Source organism: Chrysemys picta, chromosome 6 (assembly GCF_011386835.1).
Source record: "Chrysemys picta bellii isolate R12L10 chromosome 6, ASM1138683v2, whole genome shotgun sequence".
Lineage (NCBI taxonomy): Eukaryota > Metazoa > Chordata > Testudines > Emydidae > Chrysemys > Chrysemys picta.
Genome location: NC_088796.1, coordinates 123,644,799 through 123,666,334, shown reverse-complemented (window position 1 = coordinate 123,666,334; position 21,536 = coordinate 123,644,799). Strand labels below are relative to the sequence as shown.

At 41.4% G+C, this 21,536-nt stretch overlaps 1 protein-coding gene across 2 annotated transcripts in view; it reads left to right on the top strand.

Annotated features, from left to right (window-relative positions):
- Positions 1 to 21,536, top strand: part of MELK (maternal embryonic leucine zipper kinase) — a 39,139-nt gene that overhangs the window by 4,366 nt on the left and 13,237 nt on the right. For both annotated transcript variants that reach the window (XM_065549774.1, XM_065549775.1), the window contains exons 5-14: positions 435 to 578; positions 1,503 to 1,571; positions 2,732 to 2,824; positions 5,173 to 5,271; positions 10,675 to 10,743; positions 11,251 to 11,349; positions 12,489 to 12,575; positions 15,069 to 15,200; positions 18,673 to 18,816; positions 19,658 to 19,886. In XM_065549774.1, coding sequence (XP_065405846.1) covers positions 435 to 578; positions 1,503 to 1,571; positions 2,732 to 2,824; positions 5,173 to 5,271; positions 10,675 to 10,743; positions 11,251 to 11,349; positions 12,489 to 12,575; positions 15,069 to 15,200; positions 18,673 to 18,816; positions 19,658 to 19,886 — 1,165 coding nt within the window. The remainder of the gene's footprint in view (positions 1 to 434; positions 579 to 1,502; positions 1,572 to 2,731; positions 2,825 to 5,172; positions 5,272 to 10,674; positions 10,744 to 11,250; positions 11,350 to 12,488; positions 12,576 to 15,068; positions 15,201 to 18,672; positions 18,817 to 19,657; positions 19,887 to 21,536) is intronic.

Sequence of the window (21,536 nt, the reverse complement as noted above, 5' to 3'; positions counted from 1 at the left end):
AATCTGTCTGGGGATTGGTCCTGCTTTGAGCAGGGAGTTGGACTAGATGACCTCCTGAGGTCCCTTCCAACCCTGACATTCTATGATTCTTTCACTTTTTAAAAATATGATCAAGAAGTACACATGCTTAGACTTAGTTATTGCATAACCAAATTCTGCCACCTTCCTACTGCATGTTATGCTGCTGTTGTCATTACCAAAAAACTGTTTACCCTTTCAGACAGGGATCAGGTCTTCCTCTTTGTATCGCACCTAGCACAATAATATCCTGCTCCTGATTGGGGGACCTTTGGGCACTACTGCATTAGAACTAAAATGACAGTGTACTATACAAGGCTGGCCAAGGTGTCTTCTTTACAATGCCTTACAAGTGTAAGGTTACTTGGTAGATCACAATTTTTTGTCTCAAATACAGTTTTCCTGTCTCATTGCAGTATTGTCCTGGAGGAGAGCTGTTTGATTATATAATCTCCAAGGATCGCCTTTCAGAAGAGGAAGCTCGTATATTTTTCCGGCAGATTGTTTCAGCAATTGCTTATGTGCACAGTCAGGGGTATGCCCACAGGGATCTCAAACCAGTAAGTTTGACTTGTTTCTAAAAATCTGACTGCTGCTTTTAGTACTTATCCAGTATTCTTTCAAATGGGATGGAATCTTTTTTTTTTTTAAGCTGCTAAACCTCTCCTCCAAAGTAAGCTACTGTATAAGGACTGAAGGTTTTGGTTTTTTAATTCTTCTTCCGTGTCTTTAGCTTCCTCTTTTCAAGGTATATTTTTTTCCTAGCCCAGTTCTACTCTATGGCATGCCTATTTTGGCTGAGATTTGTATATGGCTCCCTCTGGAGCCTGTAAATGCTGTTTCAGAAGTGGATCACTGAAGATCAACATCAGGAGGGAGAAAGTTTACTTACAATGAACAAGGGCATACTTAGTACTCAACTCCAGACTTCAAGCTAGCTCCAGTCAGTCTGTTCTTCCCTTTGCTCCATATTCCACTTCTAATAGCAAATCATACCTTTGCTGCCCCTCCATATCACTGTTTTCAACTGAAGCAGAACATGGCACTTGTGCTGCTGAGATCTCCTAATTGGTGACATTAAGAGGGTGTGGTGGGAAATATCCTGCTGTCCTCACCCTATGACTTATTAGGAAACCCACTTCTTCAACATGCACTCATTATAGGAACTCGTTTTGTATTTATGGACTGATTAGAACACTTTGAAGAAGATGAAATCCCTAGGGGAGGAACTTCAGTGCATGACACTTACTGGACAATGTATGAAATATTGGTCTCAAAAGATATCATCTGGGGAAGAAGCTGAGCATTGCTTGTAGCCATTAGAAGAGATGGGCCTATGGCCAAAAGGATGGTGGTAAGGACTCGGGGAGGATGGTGGACGGCACTGATTGATGGCTAGAAGATATGAGGGGAAAAACTAAATCCTCCTGTGGCTGGGTTATCCTGTAAAGTGCCCTCATTACCACCACTCTCCTTTTCTTCAGGAGAACTTGCTGATTGATGCGGAGCATAACTTGAAGCTGATAGACTTTGGTCTCTGTGCAAAGCCAAAGGTGAGTGTGCAAAAGTAAATTACACTAACTATGTAGTAGTGCATCCAAATACTTCAGATATTAAAAGGGTGTTTAATAGCACTCAAGTCGCCAGCCAACACTTCAGTTACTTGAATTCCAACTACTCACTGTAAAAAGTATGGACGGGCAATGGGTGGGATTCTACTTCCAGCTTGAATTACTGTGATCTTGAATTGTTTTGTCTATCTTCTCTTCCACCCTTTGTTTTCTGTTCTTCAAGGCAGAGTCCAACTGTTAGTATTACACTTAGCACACAGAGGCCCCAACAGATATCAGGACCTCAAAGTGCTGTTATAATACAAATAATTGACTGGATATGTCTTCTTCTAGAACAAGATAAGGCTATGGTTGTTCCAAAGATATTTATCTAGGGGGTTGTGGACCAGGAGACAATTGTGTGTACAGGTGGCATGCAGAGGTCTGACTTCCAAACCTTATCTCAAAACTTCTCCGATTTAAAGCTGTGGTGTTACCGTAGACTTCTGCATTTAGTAATCTAAACCTAGAGCAGGCTAGACTGAGATGGATGGTAACAGGAAGCAATCCCATGGGTAGAATTCAATGTAAAACCAAAACAGAGGGTTTGCTGTTGCCCAGAACACTGGTTTAGCTGGTCAGCAAAATGTTCTAATTTATGAACTATCTAAAAGTACAGACGAGGGCAGATAACTGATTAGGTATTGGAATGTCATTTCAGTCCTGCTGTCCAGAACACATCCCTGTCAAAGAAACACACTGCTTGCTTTAATGTGCCAACATTATCGGTATGGACTGGTTTCCCTCTGCTGTGTGTCTTGTAAAGAAGGTGTGAGAGCTATCTGACACATTCTGTGTCAGTGTAACTGGCTCCATAAGGGAAACACTTAATTTCACTCTCTAGATGGGGACATGAGCAGCTGAGAGAGAGAATCAGTGACCTGCCTGTGGTAATGCAGGAACTACCAGAGCTGGAAACTGCACCTAGTTGATGGCTTAGCTAGAGGGTTTCTGCTTAGTACTGGTGTGTGTGTATATATGATCACACAAGACACACCACAGTGGAGAGTGAGGCCCATAGTCTTGTGCTACAGTATAGTTGAAACTAAATATTTAAATTTCCAATTTAAGTCTAATGTGTCTGTTCAATTGTTCTGCTATAGGGTGGCCTGGATTACCAGCTGAACACATGTTGTGGGAGCCCAGCTTATGCAGCACCAGAGTTAATTCAGGGCAAAGCTTACATTGGCTCAGAGGTATTTAATGCAATGTCCTTCCCTGATATAGTGTCTTAAATATGCTTTGAACATCACATAGGTAAACACTAGCATAACTAGACTTAGCTTTAAACACTTCCTTGTGTAATTGCCCCTGCAAGTCTTCGCTGCAGGAGTCTTGCTTAGCCTGGACAGTGGTGGATTCATGCTAAAGTAGCACACAACACACGGTCTTTAGCACACTTCTCACTGTTCTTCTTGACTAGTTCTCCTCCGACTGCTCCTTGGTTGTGTCCTGCAGAACATCATCCTGAGCTCCCTCCAACACTGAGTCTCTTCATGAGCTCATCCACTCCTGGAATTGCCTCTACACTAACTCCCAAGCTTTCCTCTTCCCTCTGTTCAGTCTCCTCTGCTATTGTCTCAGACGTCTCTTCTTGGAATTTGTGCTGCCAACTTAAACAGAACGCATCAGAGCTACTCCTCTGAAGTGAATACCACAGTTTGTTCCATTTCTAAGGCCTACTGTTGTCTTTGCCTCTTTCCCTCACATTAAAGCTTCCCTTTTTTCCCTCCCCCCACCCCCACCCCAGTGCAGAAACAGAAGATCAAAGCTAGGCTAGATTGCTGTAACCTCTTTTGCTAAGACCCATCTTGTACCTAGCCAATCTATCCCAAATGTCTTCAAACTTCCAAATTACTGCTGTGACACATCAGCCTTATCCCAAAGTTTCTTCACTTTCAGTCCCCCTCTACATCAGTGTCAAACTCCTCCTTGCTCTCCTGTCTCTTTGCACCAGTGTCTTGGCCTGCATTTTGCTAGTCACTCCTGCTTGCAGGACTTTGCTCTCCACCAGTTCAAAAGCCTTTCACATTTCCCTGTTTCTGCTTAGCGTTTCCTTTTGGGTCAGAGTGGGGAGTACTTGCTCTGGTGCTCTATACCTAGACTTGGCAGGATTTGATCTAAATTAATAGAGGCCAGTAAACCTCTGTTTCGGCTGACACGGAAATCGACCAAAAAAAATCCATCAGTAACAATAGTGGGCATGTGCAGAGCCTCCCCACATGCATCTTGTGCCTGCAGGGATTGGGTGTCACTGGCCCCACGGCCATGTCACAGCTCCATTCCCTCCCATGATGGTGAGGCTGCAGAGTTCTCCCTACTTGGCTGTGGGGCCACTGGATTCCCTGCAGGTGCAAGATGTGGAGAAAGTTGTGGTCCTGGCAGGGCAGACACCCCTCATCTCTTTTCTCTCTCCTCTCTCCTCCTCCCCCCCCCCCAGCTAGAGTTACAAGGAGGACTAATTGCTGGGGAGGCCGTGTCACTGCTGAATGGCTCTGTCCTAGGCAGGAGAGCCATTCAGCAGCGAAGTGGCCTCCGTGACCAGAGGCTTATCGTCTTGCTGCTCCTCCTCCTCTCTGCTTTTCTAGCTGGTGGCCTCTGCACGTTGCATCTGCAGAGTTCCAGTGTCATGGGACAGTCCTTCTGCAGTTCCATTGTCATGACCCCTCTCGCTCACCAGCCAGGAGTGCTGGAACCATCCCCAGGCAAGAGCTCTCCAGCAGCAGGGTGGCCTCCCCATGACTGCCGGCTCATCCTCCACCTTGCAACCCTGCTAGGGTTGTGCTCCACTGGGCCAGGACTGCAGCCTCTTCTCCCCCCCCCCCCTTTTGCTCCTGGGTGTCTTGTCCCTGCAGCTCTGCTGTCAATGCTGCCCTAACCCCAAACCTATCCCCTCTGAATTTCCTGCAATTGTAATATACAAATTGAAATTGCATGCAAAAACAACCAAATTCTGCCAATCCTATTTACATCCTGCTTGTGCAGCTATAGGGCAATTGGCACCTACTACAGCACTCAATTCACTTAGAAAATAGAAGTGGCTGGGCTGGCAGCAACTGCCATGACAAATAAGCAGCATACCGAGCTGCTCCTCATGATCAGAGTTAATATTAGCACGTAGGAACAAGGTGTTTTGTTGCTTGGTCTCATCTGCAGCACTAAAACTTTCCATGTCAAGATTCTGTGCAGCAATTTCTCTCCCGTAGAAATCAAACAAATCTGGCTGCACTTGAAGACTTGGGGAGAAGATGTGGCTTTAGCAGTGCTCTGACAAGTAGCAATTACTCCAAAATTGAGTCAGGGAAAGGTCAACTTGCCACTTCTGAGTGTGCTCTTCTTTGGAGAACATCCTTTAGCTCCAATATCCTTTGACATATGAACATAAAGTTACTTCAGTGATGTGTGGCCCCTGTATTGAGAATGGACAGAACATTGTTTCTCATTAAGCAGTTGTACACATCCTGGGAAAGTATTGAGCTGCCAGATCTTTTACCCTCTACTCACTTTTACTTGACCCTTCATAGTGTTGGTTTGTTTCTTTTAGGCAGATATATGGAGCATGGGGGTTCTCTTGTATGCTCTGCTGTGTGGCTTTCTCCCGTTTGATGATGAGAATGTCATGGCACTCTACAGGAAGATAATGGTACGTAGTTTGGATTTCCTAAAGCACTATCAAGCATAAGCGAAGACTTTGCATAGTAAATAGGCAAGATGTCCTATATCTTGGCCTATTGCTTTCTGGTGATTGAATGTATTGCTATTGTCACATGTTTAATAGTTTCTTGGTCTTTGGTTTTGTGCTGTTTACAGAATGTTCACTAACTCTTAAAGAAACTGATACACGAGTAAACTTTCTCAAATCCAAAATAGGTACATCAGTACGAAAGTAGCTCTAAAATGCATGTAGTGAAATAATCTAGGCGGTTACACTTCTGTTTCTTGCTTAATCTGAAATAAAGGATTAAAAAGACCTTCAATTTATTATCCCCCCTGGGAAGAGGAATAGGGCTAATGGTTCACTTATTAGGTTTGTGACAAGGGATCAGTGTGAAGCAAATGCAGATACAATAGGATTTAATATAAATTCTTCAGTTGGAGAACTCTTTAGAATACCCACAGAAACAAAACTAGGTTTAGCTTGTAATGACAGGGCAGAAATCAACTTTGGGTTGGGGAGGAACTTTGGATCAAGTGATTGTAGAAATCAAATCTACACTAGTAGATCTAGTAAATCTACACTACAGAAGTAGTGAATCGCCAGCGAAGACTAGATTCTAAAACAAAAGGAGGAGCATTGCCTCAGAAGTAGAAAAGAGGAAACTAGGAGATTTGGAGGGTCAGGAGGGGCAAGGAAAGCTGTGTGCAAATACTGCAGATATGGAATGAAATGGTTTTCCAAGGAGTTACCACTGAAACTTTGAATCATAGGGTTAGGAGGGACTGCAAGGGATATCTAGTCTAACCCCCTGCCAAGATGCAGGATTTGTTGGATCTAAACCATCCAAGACAGATGGCTATCCAGCTTCCTTTAGAAAACCTCCAGTGAAGAAGCTTCTACAACTTCTCTAGGCCTCTGTTCCACTGTCCTCCTGTTCTTACAGTTAGGCAGTTTTTCTGGAGGCTTAATCTAAACCTGCTATGCTGTAGTTTGAACACACTGCCTCTTGTCCTGCCCTCCTATGGCAAAAGAGAACAACTTTCTCCACCTTTTTTATGGCAGCCTTTCAAGTATTTGAAGATCACTATCATGTCCCCCCCTTAATCTCCTCTTTTCCAAACTAAATATGCTCAGTTCCTTTCACTTTTGTTCATATGGTTTGCTTTCCATATCTTTGATCATCTTTGTCGCTCGCCTCTGGATCCTTTCCAGTTTCTCTACATCCTTTCTATACACTGGGGCCCAAAATTGGACACCGTACTCCAGGTGAGGCCTAACCAGCTCTGAGCAGAGAAGTACTATCACCTCCCGTGACTTGCATGCTATGCTTCTGCTAATGCAACATAAAATTGCATTTGCTTTTGTTTGCAACAGGATGACATTGCTAACTTGTGTTGAGTCTGTGATCCACCACAACTCCCAGATCCTTCTCAGCAGTGCTGCTGTCACACCAGTTATCCCCCATTCTGTATTTATGCGTTTGGTTTTGGATCTTGTCCCTCAAGGTTTTTTTTTAAGAACTAACTTGTATAGTGGGATCAGTAGTGATGAATTAGCAAGAGTGAAGGGATTGTCAAATGAGAGCAGTAGCCCAACCTGCTTTCCGTGATTTAATGCTGCCTGACTCACTGTTTCGTTGCACTGACACGAAAGATGATGCAGCAAACAACTTCCCTTTGTCTCCTCTCTACTCTTGTATATTTGTTCACTTCCACCCGCCCCTGACCCCTGTGATACCACAAGTATCAGGGGGTAGCCGTGTTAGTCTGTATCTACAAAAACAACAAGGAGTCTGGTGGCACCTTAAAGACTAACAGATTTATTTGGGCATAAGCTTGTTGCATCCGAAGAAGTGAGGTTTTTACTCACGAAAGCTTATGCCCAAATAAATCTGTTAGTCTTTAAGGTGCCACCAGACTCCTTGTTGTTTTTGTGATACCACAGACTGGCTGGCTGTCATACTGATTGCTTCTTCCTAAATGCTGCTTGCATACTTAGCACCACCTGACTGGTGGGCTGCACTATTACTCCTCATCCTGTACTTGAACCACTCGTGTACAAATGTGTATAAATCACCTTGACTAGCAGATATCGCTATAGGATCCTTTTTCCCCCCTGCTCCTCCAAAAGCCAATATAGCAAAAGGATGTGGTACCAACCTATTGCACTCCTCTCCTCAAAATAGAGAGGGGTGAGAAGGAAACCATGAACCAGCTAGACTAAATTTCTGTACCAAGTAAAGTGGAGCAAATAGGGCAAGTCAGGAAGTGCTGCTAGTATGTGGTCTCCCTACATGTTCCTGCTTAATTTATTAGTTAAACATCCTGCTTGGATGCAGGAATTTGGCTTGAAACATCCCAAAAGTCCCTTTCTTTGGCATGGCAGTCAGAAGGGGGGAGCATGGAAAGTCACGGAATCCATGACCAACACGGAACCCTAATATTAAACTGAGGAATTTTATTTGGGGTGCTAATGCTGGCAATACTTGGTATGGGGGGATTGGTAGATAAATGTTCTTGCACCTAGAGGCTCTGGCAAACAACTTAATGTACTTTCTCCAACCTATTTAAAAACCAGTACTCACTTTCATACTTTCTGTTGAAGGTACATGTTCTGGTATGGCCCAGAGTGTGTATAAATGCTTTAAATCATTTGAATCAGCGTTTAGAAAACTTATAGATGGCGCGGCTATAACCCATACAAAGGGCTTAACACAAGAGTCTGAGATGAATCTTGCATAGTACTTTCATCGTTGTGCCCTATGCTCTGGAGCTAGAGTTGACTGATCTGAATTCACAGAACATTGGCTACCCAAACTTGTCTAAATGCATTCAGATGAACATGCTTTAAGAACTTATGTTTGAGGACAAGAAACAAGATACAACCTTCCTAATTAAAAGATTATCTACCAACGTAGGCTTGTTTCTATCACTCTGAATTCCAGTTTCAATTTTTGATTTATTTGCAAGTTGGAAAATTGATTCAAATTAGGACTTCTATGCATTGTTGTGGAATTTAATTTCACACATTATAGATTTTGAAATTTACTGTAATCTCAGCTCAGAACTATTGTTCCGCGTCACAGTATAGTACAGTCTGCTGGTTGAATCTAATTAGGGTGTTATATCACTTGCATGCAGTATGTTTCTTTGCCTAGAATGCTCTACAGTTCCTCACTTGGGAATAACACTTGACTAAATGCTTCCTGCTTTGATTGAAAATCAAATAAAAAATTGACAGCTCCTCATTAAGAGGCAGACTTTCCTCTGACTATATTGTGCTATCTTTACAAAAATGCTTAACTGTCATTTCTAGCATGACTACTAATAAATTGAGTGTTAATCTTTTTTACTTCATCTATGTTCATATGCCAGAGCTGTATTTCAGAGCCAAACCTCAGTATATTACAGGGCTCCTTGGAATATGTAAAACTTCTTATATATGGGTTTCACCTTAGATTACTTCTAGTGTTTGATTGCTTTATAACAGCAATGAAACAGTAATATTTCTAAATTCATTAGTCCTGACTTAAAAACAAAAGTAACTAGAATTTAGACTTCTAAAGTGAAACGACTGGGGTTAAAGAAATGTATCTATGTATATTACCCAGACTTGACTGTAATTGAAATAGCTGTCTGCAGAAATGAAACTCTCTCAATACTTAGTGCATTTAATTCCAGCTTGGTAGTTAAATCACATTTCACAATGATTCTTTACTGACTTCTTGTTGCTTTCATTTTAGTGCATGTGATGTCTTTGTAGCAATTTCATAACAATTTTGACTTTCATAGCTACTGTTTACCTTTTCTAAAATTTGGAAGCAATTAGTGTTGAACTACTAGTAAGACATGCTACATGAACAATGAATCATTGGGTTTAAAAAAAACAAACCCATATACTCTAGGTAGGGGTGTGGTGGTTTTTTTGATCTTCTGTAGTTTTTCTAGTTAGAGTGCCAACCTCTACGGCTCCTGTCCAGCATTAGAAAATATAAATAAATGGAAAGCAGCTGAATGCAAGGCTGCTTACTTTTTGGTGTAATAACCAACCCTACTGTAAAAGCATAGACTATGTTGGAGCCAGTTGAATTTTAATACTTTGTCTAGCAGTTGATTTAAACCTTCATACTGTTTTTAAGTACAAATTACAGTAGCACCCAGAGCTTAATGAAAGAAAGTGCAAGTACTACACTTGAGAAGGAAAATCAAATGCCCAACTATCAAATGGGGATAACTGGCTAGATGGTGGTACTGCTAAGAAGGATCTGTATAGTGGATCAATAACTGAATGAGTCGACCATATGAGGCAATTGCAAAAAAGGCTAATATCATTCTGGGGTGTATTAACAGGAATGTTGAATGCAAGGCATAGGAACGAATTCTCCTGCCCTATTAGACACTAGCAAGGCCTCAGCTGAGGTACTGTCCAATTCAGGGCACCACTCTTTTTAGGAAAGATGTTCAGCATATTGGATAGTCCAGAGGAGTGCAGCAAAAATAAGTCAGGTTTTCTAAACCTTATGAAGAAAGGCTAAACTGGGCATGTTTAGTCTTGAAGAGACTGGGGGTGGACCTGATATATGAAGACTTGTATTAAGGGCTGTTATAATGATTGTGATCAATTGTTTTCCATGCCTACTGATGGTAGGACAAGTAGTAATGGCTTAATCTGTAGCAAAGGAGATTTGTTAGATATTAGGAAAAACTTTCTAGCTCTTAGGGTAGTTAAGCTCTGGAACAGGCTTGCAAGGGAAGTTCTTAAAAACCTCCAATGATGAGGATTCAAAAACAGGTTGGCCAAACCCTTGCGAGGGATGGTCTAGGTTTACTTGGCCCAGACTCGGCACAGGGGACTTGATTTGATGATCTCTCAAGGATGATTTCTTTCTAGGCCTACATTTCTGATTCTGTGCTTGGTGCCTCATTGTGCTAGGTGCTGTAGAACCACAGTTCCCATTCTAAGTGCTTGCACTCTTAAGACTGAATGTCACAACAAAACAGAATGGATAAAGGCTGGGGAGGCGAATGTGTCAACGCTGATGGTTGAGTTACTCTTACCTAATTTATCTAAAATCTCATTTAATTGTGTTCCTGCAATAGCAGTTCAAGTTCAGCCTTCTCTCCACGGGACTAACCTAGCATGAATCTATTTTAACTTAAAATCTAGTCACATTTGTCTTCAGTGAAAGTAATAGGAATCATGACACCATTTTTGTCAAGTTAGTCTAAATATGCTGAAAATGCCAGTTCCTCTAGCTCCAACTTCTATTATGGGTTTTCAGACTGAAGATAGATACCAGTAAGACATCCAAGCAATTTAATGAAGATATTGGCACTAGTTGGCCAAAGTTCACTCTAAAACAATGTGTTTGTGTTTTTTCCAATACAGAGAGGAAAATATGAGGTTCCAAAATGGCTTTCTGCTAGCAGTATACTGCTTCTACACCAGATGCTGCAGGTAAAGCAATGGGCTCTATCCAGACCACACTTTACAGTACTGTTTCGCTACTCAAAATAGCATTGAAATATTGACCCCAAAAGCCTAAAATGCAGCCTTTCAGTTCAGAAACTTTTCAAGAAAATTATCACTGGTCCCTCTGCTGAATGGGCTGTGTTCATAGAACATCGCTCAAAGCACTTTCCATACCATGGTGCCGCTGTCATGTTGCTAACCTCAAAGTTGTCTTCCAGCATCTGTCTATTCATGAGATTGTCACCTGGCTGTATAAACTTACTGCCCAAGTGTGCTTTTATAGCAAGCTAGATTTATAAAACACAAATTAGCTGGGCTACTGTTAACCATGGTGACAGTCTCAATCATCCCTTCAACTACTGTTAATGCAGGTTTCCTTAACTGGCCTTTGTGGCCTGACTTACCTTTTTGGGGAAAGAAATTGAATCTAAAATATCTTGCCAATTTCTACTTGAACATTGACTGACTGACTAGATTCTCACTGCCCATTAGGTGGATCCAAAGAAGCGAATTACAGTTAAACATCTCTTGAATCATCCGTGGCTCATGCAGGATTACTCCTATGCTGTTCAGTGGCAAAGCAAATACCCAGTGAGTACACTAACTAGAGGATGACTATATACCACATAGTGACTGGAGCATAACTTCTTCCTGAATTTGTGCCTTAATGGATAGTATATGGTGATAATGCAAAGACTTCTAAGGGGCAGACCTAAAGATGACTAGTTACTTAGTTTAGCAAGTAGCTAACATTGAATTCTTCAAGGGTCTCTTCTTGTCAGAATGCCTATCCGAGATGACTCAATGTAAATTTCTTAATCCCCATGAAGGGGAAAAGACTTCAGTATGCTAGCTGCAGAATTTGCAATCTTTTTAATTTAAAAAAAAACAATAGACCTGGTGGGTATTTTCACATCTAACTGGCGGGTTAGATTCTGAGCACTTGTGATGCAAATGGATAGTTGTATGCAGTAAGGTGTAGATTTTTGAAAATCAGGCACTTAGGTGCTGAAGAACAGTTCAGACCTAGGGTATGGAGTGACTTGCATAGTGCTGTTATGCAATTTTGTTTATTTCCTGTAGTCTCCTGTTTGGGATAAAACCTCACTTAAGACTTTATTGAAAACTCTCTATATCCCCTTCACCAAACACTGCACTAGCCAGAGAAGTTAAGCCAGCACAAAAATGAAAATCTAGCAAAGATTAGGTGCTAAACAGGAAGGAAAATATTCAGTTATGTACAGCCAGTACCCACATTTGGCCATTGGGTGTCATTGTTTCTCTATGCAAAGAGCTTCTTTACTGTACATGCAACATCAGTTCTAACTCATAACTGCAAAGTTGTACAGCTGTATGCATTTTAATAGCTTTGTTTGTTCCTTTTTAATTAGGGGAGGAATCGAAGTGCACTGCTTTATCGCCAACAAAATCACATCTCTTTAGCAGTGTCTGTTATTTACCAAGGGTCATGGTGAATTTTCTATCATTGGCAACTTTTAAAATCAAGAATTGGATGCTTTTCTAAAAGATCTGCTCTAGGAATTATTTTTGGGAAAGTTCTCTGGTCTGTACGCCAGGATGTCAGGCCAGATGATCACAATAGTCCTGTCTGCAGATGTTGGGCTGTCAAGCCAAGAGCCATCTGGCTTCATGGGAACATCCCATTCAAATGCTGATCTAAAAGATTTCACAAAGTCTGAAGCTTTCACATTACTAACTTGTTCTTGCAGCTTGGGCATCTTGATGATGACTGCATAATAGAACTTTCAGTGTTCCATAAATGCAGCAGGCAAAGTATGATCAAGTTAATTTCAGAGGTAAGTAACCTGCAACCAGAATAAGTTTAAAACTTTAACGTTAATGGACTCCAATACTCATTGGTTCAAGTATGAAACTTAAAGCTGTCCATTGCAGTCTGATCAATACTCAATCCATAGGTTACTTAAGAATTCCCAATTCTGAGGTTAGGCAGGTTCTTGTCCCAAGATCAAGCCAATTATTAAAATTACTGTTGAGTTGGGAACCCTGATATGCATGGTTGTGAAACACACTCTTTCGGAACTCTTCTGTATTTGTAACTTATTAATACATTTAGCAAAGTCACAAACACTCTAACCCAGCAAGGTAGATGGAGATAATACAGAATGTACATCTGAACATCCCTTGCAGAACAACCTGAAATGTTAGCCATTTTCTTCCTCCTCACCAGTGGCCAGGCTCCTGGCACCTCCCAAGGGCCAGCGTCTCTCTTCTCTCCCTCCTCAGCACACAGGCTAGGATACAACTTTTGTTATGTTATGCTCATGCCACTATGCCTAATGCATATTCAGTAGGTGTTTCTCCCCTCTTCTTTATTTGTTTTTCCTCACCATACTAATATTGGGGTGCCCTTTCCTATAGGTTAGTATATTAATGATCCCAATTTATTATCTTGTGTCAATTTGTTGCAATGGCACTCTTGTGGTGTGCGGATGTTTCTGTCCTAAAATATCCTAATGCTGGTGTTTAGCTCATACTCCTGTAGTTGCCTGGTGCTATGTACAAACTTCCCCCTTAAATGCTGTAGTCCCAGTTCCCCAAAACTTGGGGGTGAGTATTGAGTCATCAGGATACAGGCCTGTAGGTTCCTTGAGGTTACTGCTAAATTAAAATAAATGCAAAAGCAGTGGTTCTCAAACTTTTTTTGTACTGGTGACCCCTTTCACATAGCAAGCCTCTGAGTGTGACCCTCCCCCCTTATAAATTAAACACTTTTTAAAAAATATATTTAACACCATTATAAATGCTGGAGGAAAAGCGGGGTTTGAGGTGGAGGCTGACAGCTTGTGACACCCCCCCCCCCCACCCCCCATATCCCAACCCCCAGTTTGAGAACCCTGTGCTAAAGCTAGCTCTATGGGCTACACAAGACCGTTCTTTTAGAGTATTACTATTTTAACTGGAAGCTCAGCTGTAGTTCTGACACTACATTTTGTGGATTTTTGTTTATTTTCCCCCTTCTTTTCTCCCATGTATTAATCAATCCGTGACATCAAAGTTTTAACCAGGATCCTAGTGTCCTATGTGGAATCCCTTGAAGATCAAGGGAAACTTATGGTGGTTCTTCACTAGCTGTGACTCCATGTGCTGGGATGATTGTTTTAAAAACAATTCAATAATTTCATGGAGAACCACTTCAGAATACTATCTAAACAGGAGAATTCTCAAATGCGATGCTGAATAGGCAGAGAAGCAATGTCTTGGTGTTTGCAAATATAATGGAAAAAGTGATGGAATAATGTAGCTATTCCATTCAGTAGCACAAGCAACATGACAATGTGGATTGTATTCATGGCTAATGTGCATTTTTGTTGGAAGTTTTCTAGCAGAATTCCACATATGTATAATGGTTCTGATACTCCTAGTTTTGATGTAAGATTTAATAAAGTGTTAGACTAGACAGTAAATACTATATGCTAAGCTATTGAATAGTGAAAATAAATAACTAATTTAGCTACTTGGCAAACTTGAGAACCCAAATTCATACTTAATGTTACTGTATCTAGTGGTATGCTGAAATAGCTCTTTCAGAGGGAATACCAGTTCTCCAGGTAGTAGTTATAGTAGAAACCAACTTCCTGATTGGAAATTGTGCATGGTGTGCAGCTAGTATGACACACATCTGGGGGAATGAGAACTGCTGGCTAACATATCTATACTTACTCCTGCTCTACAGCTTTGGAACAAACTTCAGAGATTACATCATTGTTCTCAGGCTATTAAAATGAGTAGCTCTCTTCATCCAGGATGCACAAATGATGCACTGATATAGCACTCTTTAAATCCTTTTAAAAGGATTTAATGAACTTAAAGTAAGCCTAATCTCACACCCCATCTTAGGAGGTTGGCAAGGACATCCCTATCTTTCAGATGGGGAAATTGACCAAGAACTCAATTTGCCTGAGGTCCTCCATTGATTCAGTGACCACTGGAAAAGAACCCAGGTGTTCTGTCTGAAACCCTGGCCATATTGAATTCACTGGGAGTCTTGCCATTGATTTCAACTGGGCAGGGGTTTTGCTCTGTCTTTAGCCTCTGCTATAATCTCTAGACCACATTTCCAACTTGCTTGCAGGAAGGGTGGCAGAGTAATAACAATGCAACTCCATTGAAGTCTATGGCATTACAGTGGGGTGAGCATACAGACCTGAAGAGTCCATAAGAAGTAGATTGTCCTTGCAAGAGAATGGGTGCTAAAAGTGTAACTTAAAGCAGTGTTTAACATGACTCTCTTAAATAGCAGCATTCTGACACATTTTCTTTGGTTTTAGTGGAAATATGATCAAATATCAGCAACATACCTCTTGCTTCAATCCAAGAAGGCTCATGGAAAGCCTGTCCGTCTATGGCTTCCCTCTCTAGCAGTAGAAAACGCTAGCATCACACCATCCAGAGAACTGAAGGTAAGTTGTAGGCCTCAGTACTGTACCATGTTAATGCAGTGTTTGCTTTTGCACTGGCTTCAAAAATAAGATCCCATTAAAAAGGGACTGTATAAAATCTAAATTGCTCTGGTCTCAGAACATGAAACATTATATATACGAGGACATACTTTCAACTGCATTTTCGTCAATTGAAATAAGCTAAGGCTGTCACTGAAAACTTTTCTTTATAAAGCTGGGAAGTGACTGACTAACAGCAGTTTCAGGCAGTTTCTGCTTAAGTTTTTCTTGGTACATAGTTACAGATTTATAAATGTAATTTCCTCCTGACATAAAAACAGAGGGCACCAGTTCAGTGTTTGGGCACTGGTATAATACAGTCCTACGGGGAATGCCATGAGCAAGTGGGCAGTTGCACTCACCCACAGACTGGACTGGTGCCTTTCTGTATTTGAGAGCAATTCAAAGTATGCAGTGCTAAGCCCTTCATGGGTGTGTCCCAAGAAACCACCACCTCACTATGTTCTATTTTAGTTGTTGAAATAAACTGTTGCCCTTAGATTTAAATGTCTAAAGTTGGCATGGAGTTTGAGTGACTATTTTAACTTGGTTTGATTCTCTATTGATCTGACAGACTTCATCTTCAGGTAGCTGTCCAGGCCCTTGTATAAAGGGTGATAGAAGGCTATATTCAATTTAACTTGGAGTTTGACAGCTTGTATTCTGATAATTTAGGGCCCTACCAAATTCAGGACCATGAAAAATGCATCACTGACCATGAAATCTGGTCTTTTGCATGCTTTTACTCTATACTATACAGATTTCACAGGGGAAACCAGCCTTTCTCAAATTGGGGGTCCTGACCCAAAAGGGAGTTGCAGAGGGTCACAAGGTTATTTTAGGATGGCAATACCACAACCCCTCTTACTTCTGAGCTGGATGGTCAGAGAGCGATGGCTGTTGGCCAGGTGCCTAGCTCTGAAGGTGGCAGCAGCGCAGAAGTAAAGGGAGGCAGAAGCATACCATGCCATCCTTACTTCTGTGCTGCTGTTGGTGGTGGCTCTCTTCAGAGCTGGGTTCCTGGCCAGCAGCCACTGCCTTCCAGCTCTGAAGGCAGCACCGCTTTCAGCAGCTGTGCAGAAGTAAAGCTAGCAGTGCCGCAACCCTCCCTACAATAACCTTGCGATTTCTCTTCTCACCCCCCACCCCCCGCTCCTTTTTGGGTCAGGACCCCTACAATTACAACACTGTGAAATTTCAGCTTTAAATAGCTGAAATCCTGAAATTTACAACATCCTATGACCTATTGGTCGATCTTGTGTCTAACTTCTGTGTCCCCCAAACAAAGTGTATTTTAACTACTTCTTCCTGATCACTTGTTACTCCCATTTGTAACTGCGTGAACTCTTCCTGAGCAGTCAGTCCTACAGTTACTTATTTCATGTATTTAAAAACTTCTCTAAAAGACCATCCCAGTCTTGTGCTCTGCTTAAAGTCTCTGGGCCTGTTCTGTAATGCCCAACTCTAAATTGCTAACCCTGTTTGCATGTACATACCATACCCGTGACCAGGTCAGTCACTTTTTGACTTACTGTAAATTGAAAACCACTAAATTCCCAGCTTGAGACAGGAATGGTGCTTTTAGTAGACATCTAAACTCCAGGGTAAAACATGCATCTAGTCTAATATAAAATTGACTATTAGGAAAACATCTCCAGATTGTTGGGACTGCACATGAAAAGGCATCATGTCAAGAGCAAAAAGCAAGAGGCAGTCTTTCTATACAATTTGGGTGCAGCTGTTCCTCAGATATTGTGTTCAGGGCATCCCTTTTTACAACTGCATTCACAAATGAGAAGGTCAGCTACAAACAGGCTTGAGAGCGGCTATCATGAAGAAGAATAATGGAGTTAAATATGTATAATGTGTTTTGCATGGTTATAGTTGGGCATAACAGTTTGTCACTGAAAGGTATACATTCCAAGTGTAAGATTCATTAGGATGAGGCAAGGGAGAGGATGGACTTCAGAAGGCAACCTTCCTGACCACCTCTATTATCCTGGAGACTTTTTGCTAGGATAAGTTATGGAAGCCTCATTGTTTGGGATATTTAAAAGTAAACTTGGCGAAACACCACCACTAACAATAAGAGCAATCCATCCGAGATGAGCCAGATACCTCAAATATCTCTTCTGTAACACGGCCCATTAGTCCCAGTACAATACACTTAACTTCTCGGTGCCTCGGCACTATAAGTGCCCTACAACATACCAGCTGAAGATCTGTTGGTGATCAGCCATTTCAGCATAGGCCTCTGACTGGAGCTGATCTACTAGCTGTAAAAATAAGCTGGCAGGACTTCTTAATTTAGAGGGTTTTTTTTTTTTTTTTTTTTTTTTTTTTGTCTGTGGTGTCAGTGGCTTGAACATAATCAACTGTTATGACACGCAGCTTGAAGTACGCAGGTTTTCCAAAAGAATGACTTAACTAAATCATACCTGGAATGACAGTGCTCTTTTCTAGTAATGCTTTTAAATTTCCCAACTGGAAATAGTTGGGTGTTCGTTGTGTGTGGGGCGTGTGGTGTGTTTTTGTTGTTGTTGTTGTTGATGTATAGAAGCATTTCTGTAATGGAGTGAATTTCTCCTTGTCCATCAGGTCTTGTTCAGCTATTCATGGAGTAATGGGACATAATTTCAATTACAGAATCTGGCTACTAAATTCTTGGCTGCTGTTAACAGGTGTCTGATAAGGTCTTTATAGTAATCATCAGTGGCACATCTGGTCATATACCAGAAAGCTACACTTTGGCTTTCAACAGTAATGAAAAATCTGATCTTGGCAATATCCTTGACCACTGGCCAAAAGCCATCTGTCTCCAGATAAAACATGATGATTCCTTTTTATAATGGCTGACTTTATTGCTTTCCATTTCATTGGAGTGGTACATAACAAAACAAGGCCTTCCAATGAGTTTCTGCAATCCACAAAGGGGTATATTGAAAACCATCTCCTGTCCAGTCACTCTGGATTAGAAATTAAATATGTAGATTGTTGTGAGACTTTTACCAGCTGTTTCCCGTATTCCTTCACTATATTTCCTTTTTGCATCTCCTCATGGGACCACTGCTGTAGTGTTAACTAGTGTGGCAGCAAACTAAGGCGCTTGCAGCTTGCATGTAGAAATCAATGGTAGGGGTATTTTTCTGCCCTTGATGCATAGGCTCCTTGTGGTTTTTTAATAGTGCTTTCAGCATAATGTCACATCTACTGATGTTGCTTATTATAATTTTCATTGCAGACTTAGCCCTCCAAACATGATTTTTAGATGACAAGTGACCTGAATGAGAACTTCCCGTGAGATACTGCCCATAACTAGAAACTCTATTAAGAGTAACGCTATAACTATTAAAACGAACTCTAAAAGTAACGAAAGTTTGATGAAAGTTTTCACTTAATGTCTCATTGGAATCTCCTTTTTCTTTTTAAACAGTCTAAAAAGAATCTGACTTACGAAGATGTGGAAGACTGTAAGGAAATGCCCTGTGCATTTGGATCCATGGAATTTTCAGATGATGCGCTTTACGAGGAATCTCCATTTGCAGGCTTTGCTCTATATACACCCAAAACAAAGCAGGTGCTTGGAGAATTACAATGATTTCCTGTAACAGTTGCTCTTAGTTCAAGAGAATCTGTCTCTTTGACTCTTTTTAATGCACACTGCATTTATGTTTAAGTATCCATGCTTAGTGCTGCATAAGAGAGTCCCTGGCCAGAAGATCTTACAAAGCAAGACGAAGCCAAGAGTCTTTTGGTTGTCAGATGGCTATTACCATAAACTATAACCCCTTTTCCTAGCTTGTGGGTCCTCATTTACTTGGATGAGGAGAGGCCGGGGCCCTGATGCTCACCTTGTGTGTAGGGGCAGTGCAGAAGAAGAAACAGAAGTGGGGAAGGATACAAAAGGGATGGCGAGGCTGACATTATTGGCAGTGAGGATGTGCCAAAAGACTGGATGGGGGAGCAGCCATGGTCTCATCCCCCCACGCTTAAGTTAGTGGAAGCGCTTCTAATGAAGGGACACACCACTGACAGAAGGAGGATAGTGTTGACCTCAACCACTGCAGTGGTTGTAAGTAGACTTAACGTAGACTTAAAGGCATGTCTACACTTGAAACTTAACTACTTTGTGGATGGGTTGAAGAGAAGTGATCTGGGATTGGGAGACTAGGGTGAGAAGCTGAAAGAACTAAGGAGGATTAAGGCACAGGGTAGAAAGGGCTTAATTTTTTGTTCAGGGAGAGAATACGTAGTGACGTAGATGTGTGGGCCCAGAGGAAGAAGTCTGGAGTACTGGGCTGCATGTGAGCTATGTTGACCTGACCCTTGTAATATATACTGTGTGTGGTCAGTATACTGGCAATATTTTTAACATTGTCCAGAGTTAATTCACCCTTACTTGATCAAATTTCTTGTAGCATTCAAAGCATCAGACACCATTGGATAGTGTAGAATTCACACCACCTCCATCTCCAGTGGCAAGAAGAGCAGCATCAAAGAAAAGTGAAAACAAAGAGAATTCTGACTTGGCGTTGACTATCAAGAATGAAGAGCCATTTGTGCTTCCTGCACCGAAGACTCCTCTTAGTAAGAGCCAGAAGGAGAAGAGGATGCAAACCACACCAAATCAAGCACTTCACTCCACAGGTGTGTCTTACTCTAGACTTCCATTAGCTATGTATGTGGGATGCTTAGGGTTTGTATAGCTGAAAATGTTCTACTCTAGCTAAAACTTATACCTACAAGAGTTCCTGGATGGCTTATTCCATCTTGTGGTCCTAGACTATGCAATACTCACCAGCCCACTCTTCTTGCTTGCTGTAAGAGGTTAGACCACGCTACGCAGAGGTAATGCATCTTAGTGCTACTGTTAGCTTACTATGAGCTGCTGTACATCCCTTCTCTTCCTCCTCTTGTCACTGCAGGATTGTGCATATTTTTTGAATGTACTTGGACACTTGTATAGCAACTAGCTGAAGAGTTTCCACTGTGTATACTCACAACTGACTGGCACATCACAACTTAGATAATAGAAGAGCGTGAAATGCAATCTCCCTTCCCTTCTTTGTTGCCTTGGGATAGGAGTATTTCCAATAAGTCCTCTGCCTGGGCTTCAAATCACTCCTTTGGGTTACAAAAATACATCCGTTTCTTTCCTTCCTTCCCCCCATTTAGTCTCCCTTTCAGATTCTTATGCACTAGCAAATGTCAGCATGTGAAATCCAAACATGGCAATGAAGACATTTCATACATTAGACTAGACTGGTCAACAATTTAAAAGCTCTGTTCTTTCTGGAGTTGTACTCCTAGGGCTTTCTTCAAAGCAATCTTCCCAAAGCTTTTCACCCCAGCTAGGCTACAGATCATCCCAATGGGGTAATGGGAGCAAACAACCTAACCAGGGTTAAGATGTAGCTTTATAACTTAACAAGTTATAAGATGGGATTGCCTGTGAGCAGGGAACTGGCCTCTGACCCAGGAGGTCCCTTTCAGTTTCCTATTACATCCATACAAATTATAGATCTTGCAGCCATCCTGCCTTCCTCTTCAACCTACTAGAAACGTTTGCACTATTGCCCGTTGATGCTGTACAAATTGTTTGCAAAGATCAAAAATGAGACTCCCTTTGTAGTAGGTGTAACAAAGTATTTAAAACCGGTGGATGTGCTGCTCCATATTGTGCAAGGGAATACAATTCAGAAACCTCTTGTAGCACTCTCTACAGGCTTTCAAGGATTTCTAGTTGGCGAAGGATCTTGACTCAATGCTCAAGCAGAACATCCTCGTTTTAAGAGTAGTTCAGACCTTAATTTTATACTGACTTGACTGTACCCTAAAGGCAAGAGTGATGCATAGTAACTAATCTGTATATGGTTTACTTTTGGCTGCGCTTTCTGTGGAAACATAAGTGGCAGACGTAGGGTCTAGGAAAAGAACCAGGGTGATTCTGCTAACCTGAAACCAAAATGTTAAGGCAAAAGGTTTTTCTGCAGAAATTGAAAATACTTCTATTTTAGAAAAAGAAAACACTAACACTCCATTATAAAGACTGAAGCTGATGTAGATACTTAAGGCCATGCATGGCATTGTGCCATATTTATAATGCTTGACCTCAAAAGTTAAAGATGGTTTCCCACAATTCTATGTGTATGTATAACTAAGTAGCCTTTACCTGATTGAAGTTTGAGGATTCACGAATGCGCCATATACTTATTGTAAATGATTTTGATTATGGCAGGGTTAGGCCTTATCATAGGTTGCCATAAATTCAAATTTGAGTTTAAACAGCTGTATTTA